Source organism: Lucilia cuprina, chromosome 5 (assembly GCF_022045245.1).
Source record: "Lucilia cuprina isolate Lc7/37 chromosome 5, ASM2204524v1, whole genome shotgun sequence".
Taxonomy (NCBI): Eukaryota; Metazoa; Arthropoda; class Insecta; order Diptera; family Calliphoridae; genus Lucilia; species Lucilia cuprina.
In genome coordinates, this window is record NC_060953.1 from 45,785,961 (window position 1) to 45,800,061 (window position 14,101).

Here is a 14,101-nt window from a genome sequence, read left to right on the forward strand (position 1 = left end):
TGTTACTGCCACAAGATCACTTGTTGCAAAGTTTTATTGCTGGTGCTAGAGATGATCTTGTTCTGTTTTTTTTCTTTTGTTCTGGCAATAAAAAATAATTGTGGCCTGCAGTTTTGTCGCCCACATTCTGTGATGATAACACTATATTTATCCCAAAAAATAAAGTTAAGAAATGCATTTTTTTTGTAATTTCAAAACAGACGCTGATAAATAATTTTTTCTTAAAATGGCAAAAAAATCATTTATCAAAACTAAAAGAAAACATTAAAAAAAACTAAAATATCTTTATTTCTTTCTTTTTTGCTGATAAGCTCTTTTTTAACGACAATATTTTTTTTATTCTTAAATTTCTTGTAGTTTTTCATAAAAGTTGCATTTTTGAATTTTAATTAAATTTCAGTTTCCGTGCTCAATTCAAAACTAAAAGTACAAGGCAATTTCATTTTTTACCTACCGCGCTTACACGTTCTTTAAAAATATAATTTATTAAAGTTAAACATTCAAAGTTTGAAATTTAATTGTTTTTATGGAATTTTATGTTTAAAATTCTTTGTGTTTTTTATAAGAAAAGTGTTTAAATAATTGCATTTTTGTTAAAGAAAAAAGAAAAGGAAACCCTTAACTAGTTATTGTTGTCAGGTGTTTGTTTGTTCTATTTTAATAATTATTTTTATTACTTTTTTTGGAAATTTAATTTTTTTCGTAAATTGTTCAACGCCTTTAAAACGCATGACGTCGGAACGCAAGAAAGTGATCATGTTTCAAGATTTTTGGGTAAGAGTTCAGTGTTTTTATTGTTTTTTTATTTTTAGTTCTAGTTCTGTTCTAATTCTGTTGTAGTTCTGTTCTAGTTCAGTTCTAGTTCAGTTCTAGTTCAGTTCTAGTTCAGTTCTAGTTCAGTTCTAGTTCAGTTCTAGTTCAGTTCTAGTTCAGTTCTAGTTCAGTTCTAGTTCAGTTCTGGTTCAGTTCTAGTTCAGTTCTAGTTCAGTTCTAGTTCAGTTCTAGCTCAGTTCTAGTTCAGTTCTAGATCAGTTCTAGTTCAGTTCTAGTTCAGTTCTAGTTCAGTTCAGTTCTAGATCAGTTCTAGTTCAGTTCTAGTTCAGTTCTAGTTCAGTTCAGTTCTAGTTCAGTTCTAGTTCAGTTCTAGTTCAGTTCTAGTTCAGTTCTAGTTCTGTTCTAGTTCTATATCAAAAGATTAACTCTAAACAAATCCTTTTTTCAAATTCTCCAGCAATAACAACAACATAAAATACATTTTATGAGAATCATTATTGCTCCCTTGATCTCTTTGTCTTTTGAATTTATCCACATTTTTCAAATTTTTTTTCGCTTTTTATATCTTCTTATTTGTAGTTTATTTTACTGCTCTATTCGCTTAATGTTTTTGTTTTTTTTTTTTAATTTTAATAACAAAATCATATTTTGTTATTGTAAGTAATTGTTAATATTTGTTGTTGCTGCAATTCTGCAATTCCATACTCCATGTTGCTTAAGAAAAAACAAAACTTCTTATGATTTTTTTCATACCAGATCCGTTGCCAGTTATTTGAAAAACTATTTTAGTAACGGGTTTTTTGTCTGTTGTGCATTATGATCTCCAGACTTGAAGCTTTGAAATAAAAGTTAAAAAAAATATTGCGTAATAAAGTTTATTTTGTTATAACCCCCCAACCGTTAATTGAGAAAAAATGCAGTTTTTTTACTTCTCTATAGTTAAGATTTTTCTCATAGTCATAAATTCAACGCTCAGTAGTTAGTGGGGAGATACTTCTCTAATTATAGCGCATAGTTGGCAAAAATTTAAAAAAAAATATAGAAAATAAAACTAACTACTTGCTGCATTACATGGGTACTGTAAAGTAGCACTTGATAATAAAAAAGGCAGTCGATTAGTTCTTGTCTCGAAAAAGAACGCTTCAGTATCTAGATAATCAAAATTTATAAATTAAAGTACATCAAGTAACTAAATATTATAGAAAAGTACTGTCAAGTTGTATAATGACTTCTCCAGAAACTGCAGAGTTAAATTTAATGCTTTAAAACTATTTATTGTGTGTGTTTTTATTGTTTTCATTAAAAATAGTTTATTCTTCTTTAACGATACTTATTTTTATACTAATCTTTATTATTACTGTCTTATTTTCTTTCCAGGTATGTTTTATTTCTAATATATAAAACCATAAAAAATTTATGTTTTTATTCCCCCTCAAAAGAAAGTGAAGTTAATGTTTGGCCTATTTCTAGATCCGTAAGTTTTATATATTTAAGAATTTTCTTTTAAACAAAAATTGTTTCTTTATAATTCTTGGTTTCTCGGCAATATTTTTAAAACAATCATAGTTTTCTATAAAAAATTGTAAAACAAGAATAATTTTCTATAGAAATTCATGCAACGATCATCGATTTTTAAACAAAAATGTGCAAAGATCACTGCTTTTTATACGTAATTGTGCAAAGATCACTATTTTCAGTAGAAAATCATGCAACGATCACTACTTTATATACGAAATTGTAAAACGATCACAGGTTTATATAGATAATAAAGTAATTATCATATTTGTTTAAAGAAAATTGTGGAACGATCGCAGTTTCTGTATTTTTTGGTAAAAAATTGTATAACTCTCACGGTTCCCGTAGATCCATGGATATTTCATAAACAATTGTTACGCGATTACTGCTTTCTATACATATTTATACACCGATCACTGCTTTCTATAAACGTGCAACGTAGTTATATAACGATCACTTTTCCATAAATAGTGCAACGATCATTGTTTTCTATAAAAAATATGCAAAGATCATAAAGAAAATTTTTTGCAACGATCACTGTTTTTAAAAGAAAATTGTGCAAAGATCATTATTTTCTAAAGAAATTCGTGAAACGATCACTTCTTTTCACAGTAGTTGTGTAACGATCACTTTTTTCCATAGAAAATTTTGCAATTATAACAGTTTCAAAACAAAATTGTGATGCGATCACTGCTTTCTATTCATAGTTATACAAGGATCATTGTTTTCTACAGATTACCGTGAAACGATTACTCCTATTTACACGTAATTCTGCAACGTTCACTGTTTTCTATAGATAACCGTTTAATGTTTACTCCTTCTTACGCATAATTAAGCAACGATCATAGAAAATGTGCAAAGATCACAGTTTCAAAAAAAAAAAAAAAAAAAAAAAAAAAAAAAAAAAAAAAAAAAAAAAAAAAAAAATACACAAAGATCAACTTTTTTAAAGAAAATTGTTTCACGATCACAGTTTACAGATCGTGCAACGATCACTACAGAAATTATGTAACGATCACTGTCATCTTTTCAAAATTGTGCAACGATCACTATTTTCTCTACAAAATTATATAACTCTTATAGTTCTTATGGAGAATTATGGAACGATCATTGTTTTTTATAACAAATATTTCCAACGATCAGTGTTTGCTATAGAAAATCATGCAAGACCAATCGATCAATGATCGATCAAATATTGCTATAAAAACATTTGTAATGATCTTCGAGAATTCTAAAGCGATTTTCTATAAAGAACTTTAAAAAGATCAAAATTTTCAAAAAAAAAAAAAGTTTTACATGTTGTAATAAATTAGGATTTCAAGAGAATATACAATGATGATCACAGTTTTCTGCAAAAAACTTTGATACGATCACAGGTTCCAATAAAGAACTAGATTATAATTTCATTTTTGTATAATTTTATATAGAAATTCTATAGAAAACTCTGTAATGATCGCTATTTTCTAAATTATGATATAATTTTGTATAGAAATTCTACAGAAAACTATAACGAACGATCGCTATTTTTCTCGGAAACATTTGTAATGATCGTAGTTATTGATCTTTGGAAGACTGTAAGGATTACAGTTTATTAACAGTTTGCTTTAAGAAGACTTGTTTTGTATAGACAATTTTGAACCTAACTATCTTTAGTTTTCTAAAGAAATAACTGTAATGATCGCAGTTATCGATCTCTGGAAGGATATATTGGTCACAGTTCATTAACGGTTTGTCTGTAAAGTCGTATATATGTCTTTAAGAACCAAACGAAACATTCTACAGAAAACTCTGTAACGATCTATAGTTTTCTACAGAAATAACTGTAGTGATCGCAGTTATTGATCTTTTGAAGACATTGAAAACATTCTAGAGAAAACTAGGTAACGATCTTTAGTTTTCTCCAGAAATAACTGTAATGATCGCAATTATCGATCTTTGGAAGACATTGGAAACATTCTACAGAAAACTCTCTAACGATCTTTAGTTTTCTACATAAATAACTATCGATCTTTGAAAGACATTGGAAACATTCTGCAGAAAACTCTGTAACGATCTTTAGTTTTCTACAGAAATAACTGTAAAGATCGCAATTGTCGATCTTTGGAAGATATTGGAAACATTCTGCAGGAAAACTTTGTAACGATCTTTAGTTTTCTATAGAAATAACTGTAATGATCGCAGTTATCGATCTTTGAAAGACATTGGAAACATTCTATAGAAAACTCTGTAACGATCGTTAGTTTTATACAGAAATAACTGTAACGATCACAGGAAGACTATAAAGGGTCACAGTACATTAACGGTTTGTCCATGAAGTCGTGTATGTATGCCTTTAAGAAGACTTGTTTTGTCCATTAATTTATCGCACATACTGTAGGGATGTGTCATCTGTTGTCAAGTTGCAAAAACAAAAAAAAAAAAAAAAAACACTGACAAGTTGGTTATTTTTTTTTGTTGTATATATTTCCCTTTTGCCAACAACATACAACAAAATATGTATGTAAAATATTGCTTTTTTCTGTGCTGTTGTTGCTCCTTCTTTATCATTGACTAATGAAACCGCTGCCGCAACATTAATGCGAGACGATGCAACATTGAAAAAAAGGCAGAAAAATATCATATAAAATACAATTTTGTAGCTGATCACACCCAACATTACTGACATTTTTTTTCTTGTTGTATGTTGTATCCCAGGGTTACATTGGTTAGTGATTGTGTGACAAAGAAGCAAAAAAAAAAAAGAAAACTTTTATGTATTTGCAGCATTGACATTGCTACAAACGAGGCACGCAGTCATTTTCAACATTGAAAAAATAAGAAAATTTGTAAAAATATTTTTTTTATTGAATGCTCCCCCCTTTTTTGTGCTTTAAATGATAATGAAATAATGTTGGGCAACAGGCGCCCTTAAGTTTTAAATGCAAAATTTATAGTTTTTACTAAATTAGTTTTTTTGTTGTTGTTTTATATACTATTTGTCACATGCAATAAACAACAAGCTAAATGTCAATTTAAATTTGTTTGCGTGGTTGATTGTTGTTATTTTTTTTCGTAATGATTGACCATGTCAATGGAAGTCAAAAATGCAAAAAAAATTAAAAAAAAAGTAAATATATATTACTTTATCACATTTGTAGTTATTTGAACTGCATTTGCTTATGTACATACAACAAACTGTGTACAAACTGCTGCACGGAACTGCTTGAACTGTGTTGCAGTTCAGTGCCTTTTAATTTGTTTACAAATACATGTCAATGAACTCAATGTATTTGTTTTAGTTTTTTTTACATTTTCGTGTTGTTGCTTTTTTTGTTTAATTTGCCGCCACTAGTTGTAACGTTTTTTTTTCTTTTACTTGTTATTTTATTTATTTATTGATTAGTTTTGCTTTTTTTTTCGTTGGTGTGGAAAATGAAGTCATACTTTCAACATTTTCCACCAGCGCCCTTTTTAAACAAATAAATGCAGTAAGGAGGTGGATTGTATGAAAATATTTAAATTGACATAAGAAATAATTTTCAAAAGTAAACAATTTTTATAGAAAACTGATCAATTACTCAAAAAACTATTACCGCTACATGCTTTTCTATAGAAACTAATAATCGTTGCAAAATTTTCTTTAAATAATAGTGAAAGTTGTATACTTTTCTATGGAAAACTTTGATCGTTGCTCATTTTCCTATAGAAAAATGTGATCCTTGCACAATTTTTTATAAAAAAAACCTGCGATCATTGCACAATTTTATAAAGAAAACTGCGATCATTGCATAACTGTGATCGTTGTACAATTTACTATTAAAATCTAAGATCTTTTCACAATTTTCTATAAAAAACTGCGATCATTTCTATAAAAAAAACTGCGATCTTTTCATAACTATGATCGTTGTACAATTTACTAATAAAATCGACGATCATTGCAAAATTTTCTATAAAAAACTGCGATCATTACACAATTTTCTATAGAAATTTTAGTAACTTTGATTTTTGCACAATTTTCTATAGAAAACTACGATCATTTCCATAAAAAACTGCAATCATTGCATAACTATAATCGTTGCCCAATTTAATAATAAAATCTACGATCATTGCACAATTTTCTATAAAAACTGCTATAATTTCTATAAAAATTTGCGATTATTACACAATTTTCTATAGAAAACTGCGTTCATTCGTATCTTTGATCTTTGCACAATTTTCTATAGAAAAAACTGGGATGATTTCTATAAAAAACTGCGATCTTTGCATAATTTCTATCATTTCTATAAAAAACTGATATTATTGCACAACTTTCTTCAGAAAACTGTGATTGTTGCACAATTATTTACATAAAACTATGATCATTTTATAAAAAAAAACATGATCGATGCACTCTATGTATAAAAATCAGACGTCATTGCAAAATGTCTTTTTTAATCTTCGATCATTGCACAATTTTCTAAAGGAAATTGCGATCATTGCATAACTAAGATCGTTGCACAATTTACTAATAAAATCTATGATTATTGTACAATTTTCTATAGAAAAATACGATCATTGCATAATTTTGTATAGAAAACTCTGATCGTTGTACAATTATTTACATAAAACTGTGATCATTTCATAAAAACGTGATCTTTGCATTTTCTCTATAGAAATCAAGAGTAATTGCATAATGTTTCTCTAAAATATTGATCACTGCACAATTTTCTATATAAAACTGTGATCGTTGCACAATTTCTATATTAAACTAAGATCGTTGCACAATTTTCTACAGTAAACTGCGATCATTGCACAATTTCTACAGAAAATTGAATTCATAGCGTCATTTTTTAAAAAATAGCGGTTGTTGCTCAATTTTCTATAGAAAGAAAGCATCGCTGCGCTATTTTCTAGGGAAAACTGTGATTGTTGCACAATTTTCAATAGAAAACTGAGGTCATTGAACAATTTTCTATAGAAAGTAGTGATCGTTTCACAATTTCTATAGAAAATGTAATTTCTATAAAAAACTAAAGTTGTTGCTTACTTTTCTATAGAAATCTTTGATTGTTGCAGGATTTTTTGTAGAAATCTTCGATCATTGTATAACTTATAGTGATCGTTACTAAATTGCTAATAGAAAAAGTATTCGTGATAAAATTTTTTATGAAAAAATGTATTCGTTGCACAAATATTTTAAGTGATCGTTGCACTGTTTTCTATAAAATACATTTAGAAAACCACGATCGTTACAAAATTTCCATGATCGTAGCTTAATATCCTTATAAACCACGATCGTTGCAGAATTTCCTATAGAAATCTTTGATCATTGCACAATATTTCATAAATACTGATCATTTTTAATAGAATACTGTAATAGTTAAAGAAATTTATTAAGAAAACAGTGATCGTTGCGTAATTCTTATAGAAAATTATGATCATTGCATAAACAAGAGATCGTTGCATTGTTTTCTATAAAATACATATAGAAAATCGTGATCGTTAGACAATTTCCAATAAAACCACAATTTTCTATAGAAATATTTGATCGTTGTACAATATTCCATAGAAACTGATAATTTATTAAGAAAACAGTGATCGTTACATAATTTTCATAAAAATTTGTGATCGTGGCATAGTTTTCTATAGTAAAAGTTTGAAATGTTTAAATCTTAGATCGTTGTACAATATTCCATAGAAACTGATAATTTTCAATAGAAAACTATAATTGTTAAATAAATTTATTAAGAAAACAGTTATCGTTGCATAATTTTCGTAGAAAATTGTACTTGTGATCATTAAATCATTTTCAACAGAAATCGGTAATAAAATTTATTAAAAAAACAGTGATCGTGGTAAAATTTTCATAAAAATTGTGATCGTGTTGTAATTTTTTATAGAAAAGGTTAAAGCGTTGCATAATTTTCTAAATAAAAGTTATAAATCCTACACCGTTGCACAATATTCCATAGAAACTGATAATTTTCAACAGAAAACTATAATAGTTAAATAAATTTATTAAGAGAACAGTGATCGTTGCATAATTTTCATGGAAAATTGAGACTGCTACATTATTTTCTATAGAAAATTTGAAGCGTTGGAAAATTTTCTATATATAAAAGATATGATTCTTGTATAATTTTCTATTGAACAGCACGATCGTTGCATAATTTTTTCAATAAAACTAAAAATTTATGTCAAATTTTCTATCACTCCTTCGATCGTTGCATAATTTTCTAAAAAAAAACTAAAAATTATAAAAAATTTTTATTTGATTGATAATTTTCGAAATTTGTACATTTACTTACCTATCACACTTTAAATTGAAAAAAAAAAAACGAATAGCAAAAACTGCAATATTTTTTATTATTTGTTTTGACTCTCGGGGTAACTTTGTCAAAAAAGACTTTTTAAAGTTACCCAGTCAGACTGACAGAGTGAATGCATTTTTTTAAAGCAAACGAATTGAAAAAAATCCCCTTTTGATTATGACAGTGATGATACTTGTGCCAGTATATGATGTAGTAGTTGTAATTTTTGTTGTTTTCTTTTTATTAACTGGCCCGCGTCGTTTATTTTTTTATTTATCAACATCGTTGTTGTCGTGTTGTTTTGTTTTGCTTGTTCTTGTTCATATCGAACAACTCATAACTGTCAACTGATATTAAATTCCAACTGTTTGCATAAATATGAAATGAAGATGAAGAGAAGAAATAAAGAATGAAATGAAAAGTGCACTTTATTTGATTACAAACTATACAATTGACTTTTATTCGTTGTTGTTCTTGTTATAGTTATTGTTGTTGTTGTTGGGTGGTGTTGTGAATGTATATAAAAAGTATGTACATGACTTTGTCATTATCATCGGATGTATCATGCAGATTAAGAACTGGATTGATTTCCGTTTTGTTGTTTATATTTTGTATATTTTTTTAGTGGAAAGAAATATTTCATATTGAGGGATAAAGCAGGAAAACTAAGGGAAATAAAATTAAGAAATTAAAGGCCACATAGGACCAAGAGTGCTCCATACCAGTCTAGGTCCACTTTTTCTGTCTAAAATACTTTAATATTCTGAAGCGTTAGAATTTGCTCCAAACATGTTAACGAATTTTTTGCTGGGTAATTATTTATCTTTTAAATTAATTAATTATAATTGATATTGCAATATTACTTATAGAAATAATAAATAATACCTGATAAGATTTCTTAGTCGAGTACCCCTAAAGAGTCTAAACAAAATACCCAATAGGAAAATTTTACAAACAACAATCTATGAAAGTTCTAACATAGTGATCGTAGATGTAATCATTCAATAATTTTTTTGAACAATTATGGTTAAACATACGGTTCCAATTACCATATAACTTATAAAGCGAATAGTTATCTGTTAGCTTTAAAAATCATGGGTATTATGGGGTCCCTTTTCTGATTTTTCTTTTCAACAAAGATCGTTTAATACTTTTCATGAAAAAACAGTGATCGTTTAACCATATTTAATAGAAAGTTGTGAACGGAGATCGATCAAAAATAAAGTGATCACCCCATAATTTTCTTTAAATAGTGATCATTTAACATTTTTCATTAGAACAGCAATCATCCATCCAACTATCTTCTATAGAAAACACTAAACGTTTAATACGTTGCTTAAGAACATTAAAATCGATCAAAGATCGTCTATGCAAAACTGATCGTCTAATAATTTTCTATAGAAAATAGGGATCTTTTAACAATATTCAATAAAAAAAAACTGTGATCTTCTAAAAATTTTCTTTAGAAAATTGAGATCGGTAAATAGTGTTCTATAGAAAACTGATCGTCAAACATTTTTTTTTTTTTTGTAAAAATAAGTAATTGTTTAAGAATTTGCTTTAAAAAAATTGATCACACAGCAATTTAAGTTTAAGATTAACATGTTTCTTTAGAAAACCGTGATCGTTTAAAAATTACTTTACAAAACTAAGATCAATCAGCGATCTTCTAATCGTACAATGATTTTCTATAGATCAGTGATCGTTCGCACTACTTTATTTAAGAATAAAAGATGATTAAAAAATTTCTTATAAACAATGATTCTTTTAAGATCTAGTGATCGTGTAACAGTTTTCTTTAAAAAATCAGTGATCGTTTAACAATTTTCCATTAGAAAACTGATATCGTGGAAAAATCTTCCATAGAAAATAGAACTGTAATCGTTAAACAACTTTCTTTATAAAACTATGATCGATCAGCGATCTTCATTTTACCACTTTATTTAAAAATCAAAGATGATTAAACAAATTTTCCAGTGATTGTGGAACAGTTTTGTTTACAAAAACAATGATTGTTTAACAATTTTTCATTAGAAAACTGAGATCGTTAAAAAATCTTACATAGGTTTAAGGTCAAGAGATCGTGTAATAGTTTTCTTTAAAAAACAGTCAACGTTTAAAAAATTTAATTAGAAAACTAAAAACAGTGAATGTTTTTTAAAAAACTGATTTTTAAACAAGTTTTTTTTTTTTACAGAAAATAGAGATCCATACACAATTATCTTTAATAGTGATCGTGTAATAGTTTTCTTAAAAAAAAAAAACAGATATCGCTTAACAATTTTCCATTAGAAAACTGCGATCGTTTAAGAATCCTCCATAAGAAAACACTTCATTAAAAAAATTTAAGATCTGTTGCACGATCTCAGTGATCGTGTAACAGTTTTCTTTAAAAACAGTGATCGTTTAACAATTTTTATTAAATCTTTAAACAATCTTTAAATATCTTTAAAAACAGTGATCGTTCAACAATTTCCTTTACAAAATAGTGATCGGCCAAAAATATTCTATAGAAAACTAACAAGTTTCTTGTACAACTTTCCCCGAAAACTTTTTTTCACTTTTTCTTTAAACAAAGTAATCTTCAAAATTATTCCTTAGAAAACTGAGATCGTGAAACAATAACATTGAATTTAATTTAGAAAATAAAGATCTTCCTAGATTCTTCTTATTAAGAAAGCAATGATCATCTTATTATAAGAAACTGATCGTTTAACCATTTTCTATAGAAAACTATGATGTTCCAAAAATTTTCGTTAAAATTGTAATTTCATTAGAAAACTTTGGCCATAAGATAATGATCATCCAGCAATATCCTAGAAAACGCAGTACATTTTTCTGAGAAAAACATGATCTTCTAATTAATTTCTGTAAAAAAGTGATCTTCTAACAATTTTCATTTCAAAATTTCGACCAAATTTTCTTAAAAAAAATTTATAAAAAAACTAAGATCGTTCAAAAAATGACTGATAACAAAGAATCTTCATTTGGAACTGGTGCTTGCAATGCTACTTATCAATTCTAAATAGCAGAACTTGCAATATTTTTTAACTTATGAATTTCACTTTCGAATTTGTCTAGCCAGTCAGACCACGAACACTTAAATTTCCAGAAAGATAGGAACATAAAGATTTATGACTACTTATTGGCTAATATTGTGTATATTTGCCCAATGCTTAAGTTATTAAATATTCATAATTTCTTTATTTAAAATTATCAATAGCAAAAATCAATTTCTTATCAATTGCAAAATAAATGCATAATAAAGTCTGCAAAATTTTAACTATTTTGACCAAAAACTGCACTATATAAGACCCTTGCAATTTACCCAAAGACATCAGTTGTTTTCTTTAAACACAACGGTAGAATGAAATTCTTAATTGTCTTCGCTTTGGCTTTGGCCACCGCCTCTGCCTTTGATTTGCGCAGCTCGGAAATCGAATCACGCAGTGTTGTAGTTCCTGTTGTCGAGCAAGAAGGACGTATTACCAATGGCAATACTGCTTCGGTTGGTCAATTCCCCTATCAAGTTGGTTTATCCTTGAAACTTAACGCTCTTTCCTCAGCCTGGTGTGGTGGTTCTTTGATTGGCAATCAATGGGTTTTGACTGCTGCCCATTGTACCGATGGCATTCAATCTGTTACCGTCTACTTGGGTGCGACCGTACGCACTTCGGCTGAAGTTACCGCTACCGTAACCAAGGACAACATTATCATTCACTCTGGCTGGAATACCAACACCTTGAAGAACGATATTTCCTTGATCAAGATCCCCTCTGTGGCTTACTCTAGCAAAATTCAAGCTGTTAAATTGCCTGCCATCTCTAGCTCTTATTCCAGTTATGCCGGTGATACTGCTATTGCTTCTGGTTGGGGTAAAATTTCTGATTCTGCCACCTCTGTTACCAACAACTTGCAATGGGCCCGTTTGAAAGTCATCACCAACTCTGTGTGTGCTCAAACTTATGGCAGCTCCATTGTTACCTCTACCAACATTTGCGTTGCTACCACTGGTGGTGTTTCTACCTGCAATGGTGATTCTGGCGGTCCTTTGGTTTTGGAATCTTCCAAGGTACAAATCGGTTTGACTTCCTTCGGTGCTGCTGCCGGTTGTGCTAAGGGTTACCCAGCTGCCTTCACTCGTGTGACCAGCTACTTGGATTGGATCAAGTCTAACACTGGTATTTCTGCTTAAGAAGTGGATATATTGAGAATATAAAAATAACAATTTTGAGATTATGAAAAATAGTATTTGTTGTGTTTTATATTTAAAAGCCAGAGCTGAAGAAGAACTGAACTAGAACAACCCTGAACTAAACTAGAACTCAACTAGAGCTGAAGAAGAACTAAACTAGAACTAAACTAGAACTGAACTAGAAGTGAACTAGAACTGAACTAGAACTGAACTAGAACTGAACTAGAACTGAACTAGAACTGAACTAGAACTGAACTAGAACTGAACTAGAACTGAACTAGAACTGAACTAGAACTGAACTAGAACTGAACTAGAACTGAACTAGAACTGAACTAGAACTGAACTAGAACTGAACTGAACTAGAACTGAAATAGAACTGAAATAGAACTGAAATAGAACTGAACTAGAACTGAACTAGAATTGAACTAGAACTGAACTAGAACTAAACTAGAACTGAACTAAAACGGTAGAACTTTAAATCTAAAAAAATACAGTAATAAGTTGGAAAAGAAAGTTCTCAAGAATTTTAGTTATTTTTTAATTATCTCTTTACTTTTTAGAAGTGCTTACGGAAATCATTTTATTTATTTAACATTATTGTTAAATAGTTTCAAGTTTTCGCACAAATCTTATCTTAAATTTTTCTATTGATTTTTTGAATGAAATTTTTGTGAGTTCTTTTTTGTTATTTTTAACCAATTAAAATTAGCAGGTTAATGTTCTTGTTAATTACTTTTGGCATCATTTGTTATATTTAAATTTTTACACGGTGGAATTCATTATCTTATTTGATCATTATCATCATCAAAATAAACAAATATCTACTATTTATAATGAAGATATACAACATTTCAAGCATTAAATTTAATTAGGTCACACCATTTCCTTCGAGGTATCTTTAAAAATTTTTTAAATTTCAATTCTTTTTATTGTTGAAAATATATACAATTTTTTTAATATCAGGGAAATGGTGTAATTATACCTTTCCTATTGAGTTCATTAGTTAATCACAACAACCTACTTTTGTATTACTTTTGCACTAAATATTAACTTATTGCTAGATAGACTAATTCTTTTGAATAACTGACAGACTGACTGCCTTAGTTAGCTAGAGCTATTAACTGCTTAAACACCCTATTTAACATAATATCCATTCCCTCCCCTTCTTGTAACATTCTGTTCATTCATCAGCAAATACCCATGAAATAATAGACAACTTTGATGAAATCTAAACATGGCTAAAATTAAAAAAAAACAAGTAGGAAAGTATAGTCGGGCATGGCCGACCATATGATACCCTACACCATGAGTATATTTTTACAATTTTTACTTTTATAAAATTTTTATT

The 14,101-nt window shown here is 28.4% G+C and overlaps 2 protein-coding genes across 11 annotated transcripts in view; both read left to right on the forward strand.

The window, feature by feature from the left end:
- LOC111685604 (formin-binding protein 1-like) overlaps positions 1–14,101 on the forward strand; it is a 111,500-nt gene that overhangs the window by 46,161 nt on the left and 51,238 nt on the right. For 3 of the 10 annotated variants that reach the window (XM_046952809.1, XM_046952817.1, XM_046952815.1), the window contains exon 1: positions 649–774. The exons of 5 other annotated variants lie outside the window; for them this stretch is intronic. In XM_046952809.1, the coding sequence (XP_046808765.1) occupies positions 730–774 (45 nt within the window). In that variant the 5' untranslated portion in view covers positions 649–729. Of the gene's footprint in view, positions 1–647; positions 775–14,101 lie in introns of those variants that run through there. 2 more of the 10 variants (XM_046952816.1, XM_046952808.1) reach the window with 2 other exon arrangements.
- Positions 11,911–12,804, forward strand: LOC111689230 (collagenase-like). Its single transcript, XM_023451708.2, has one exon. It carries the CDS (start codon positions 11,926–11,928, stop codon positions 12,751–12,753), a length of 828 nt encoding a protein of 275 aa, XP_023307476.2. The 5' UTR covers positions 11,911–11,925; the 3' UTR covers positions 12,754–12,804.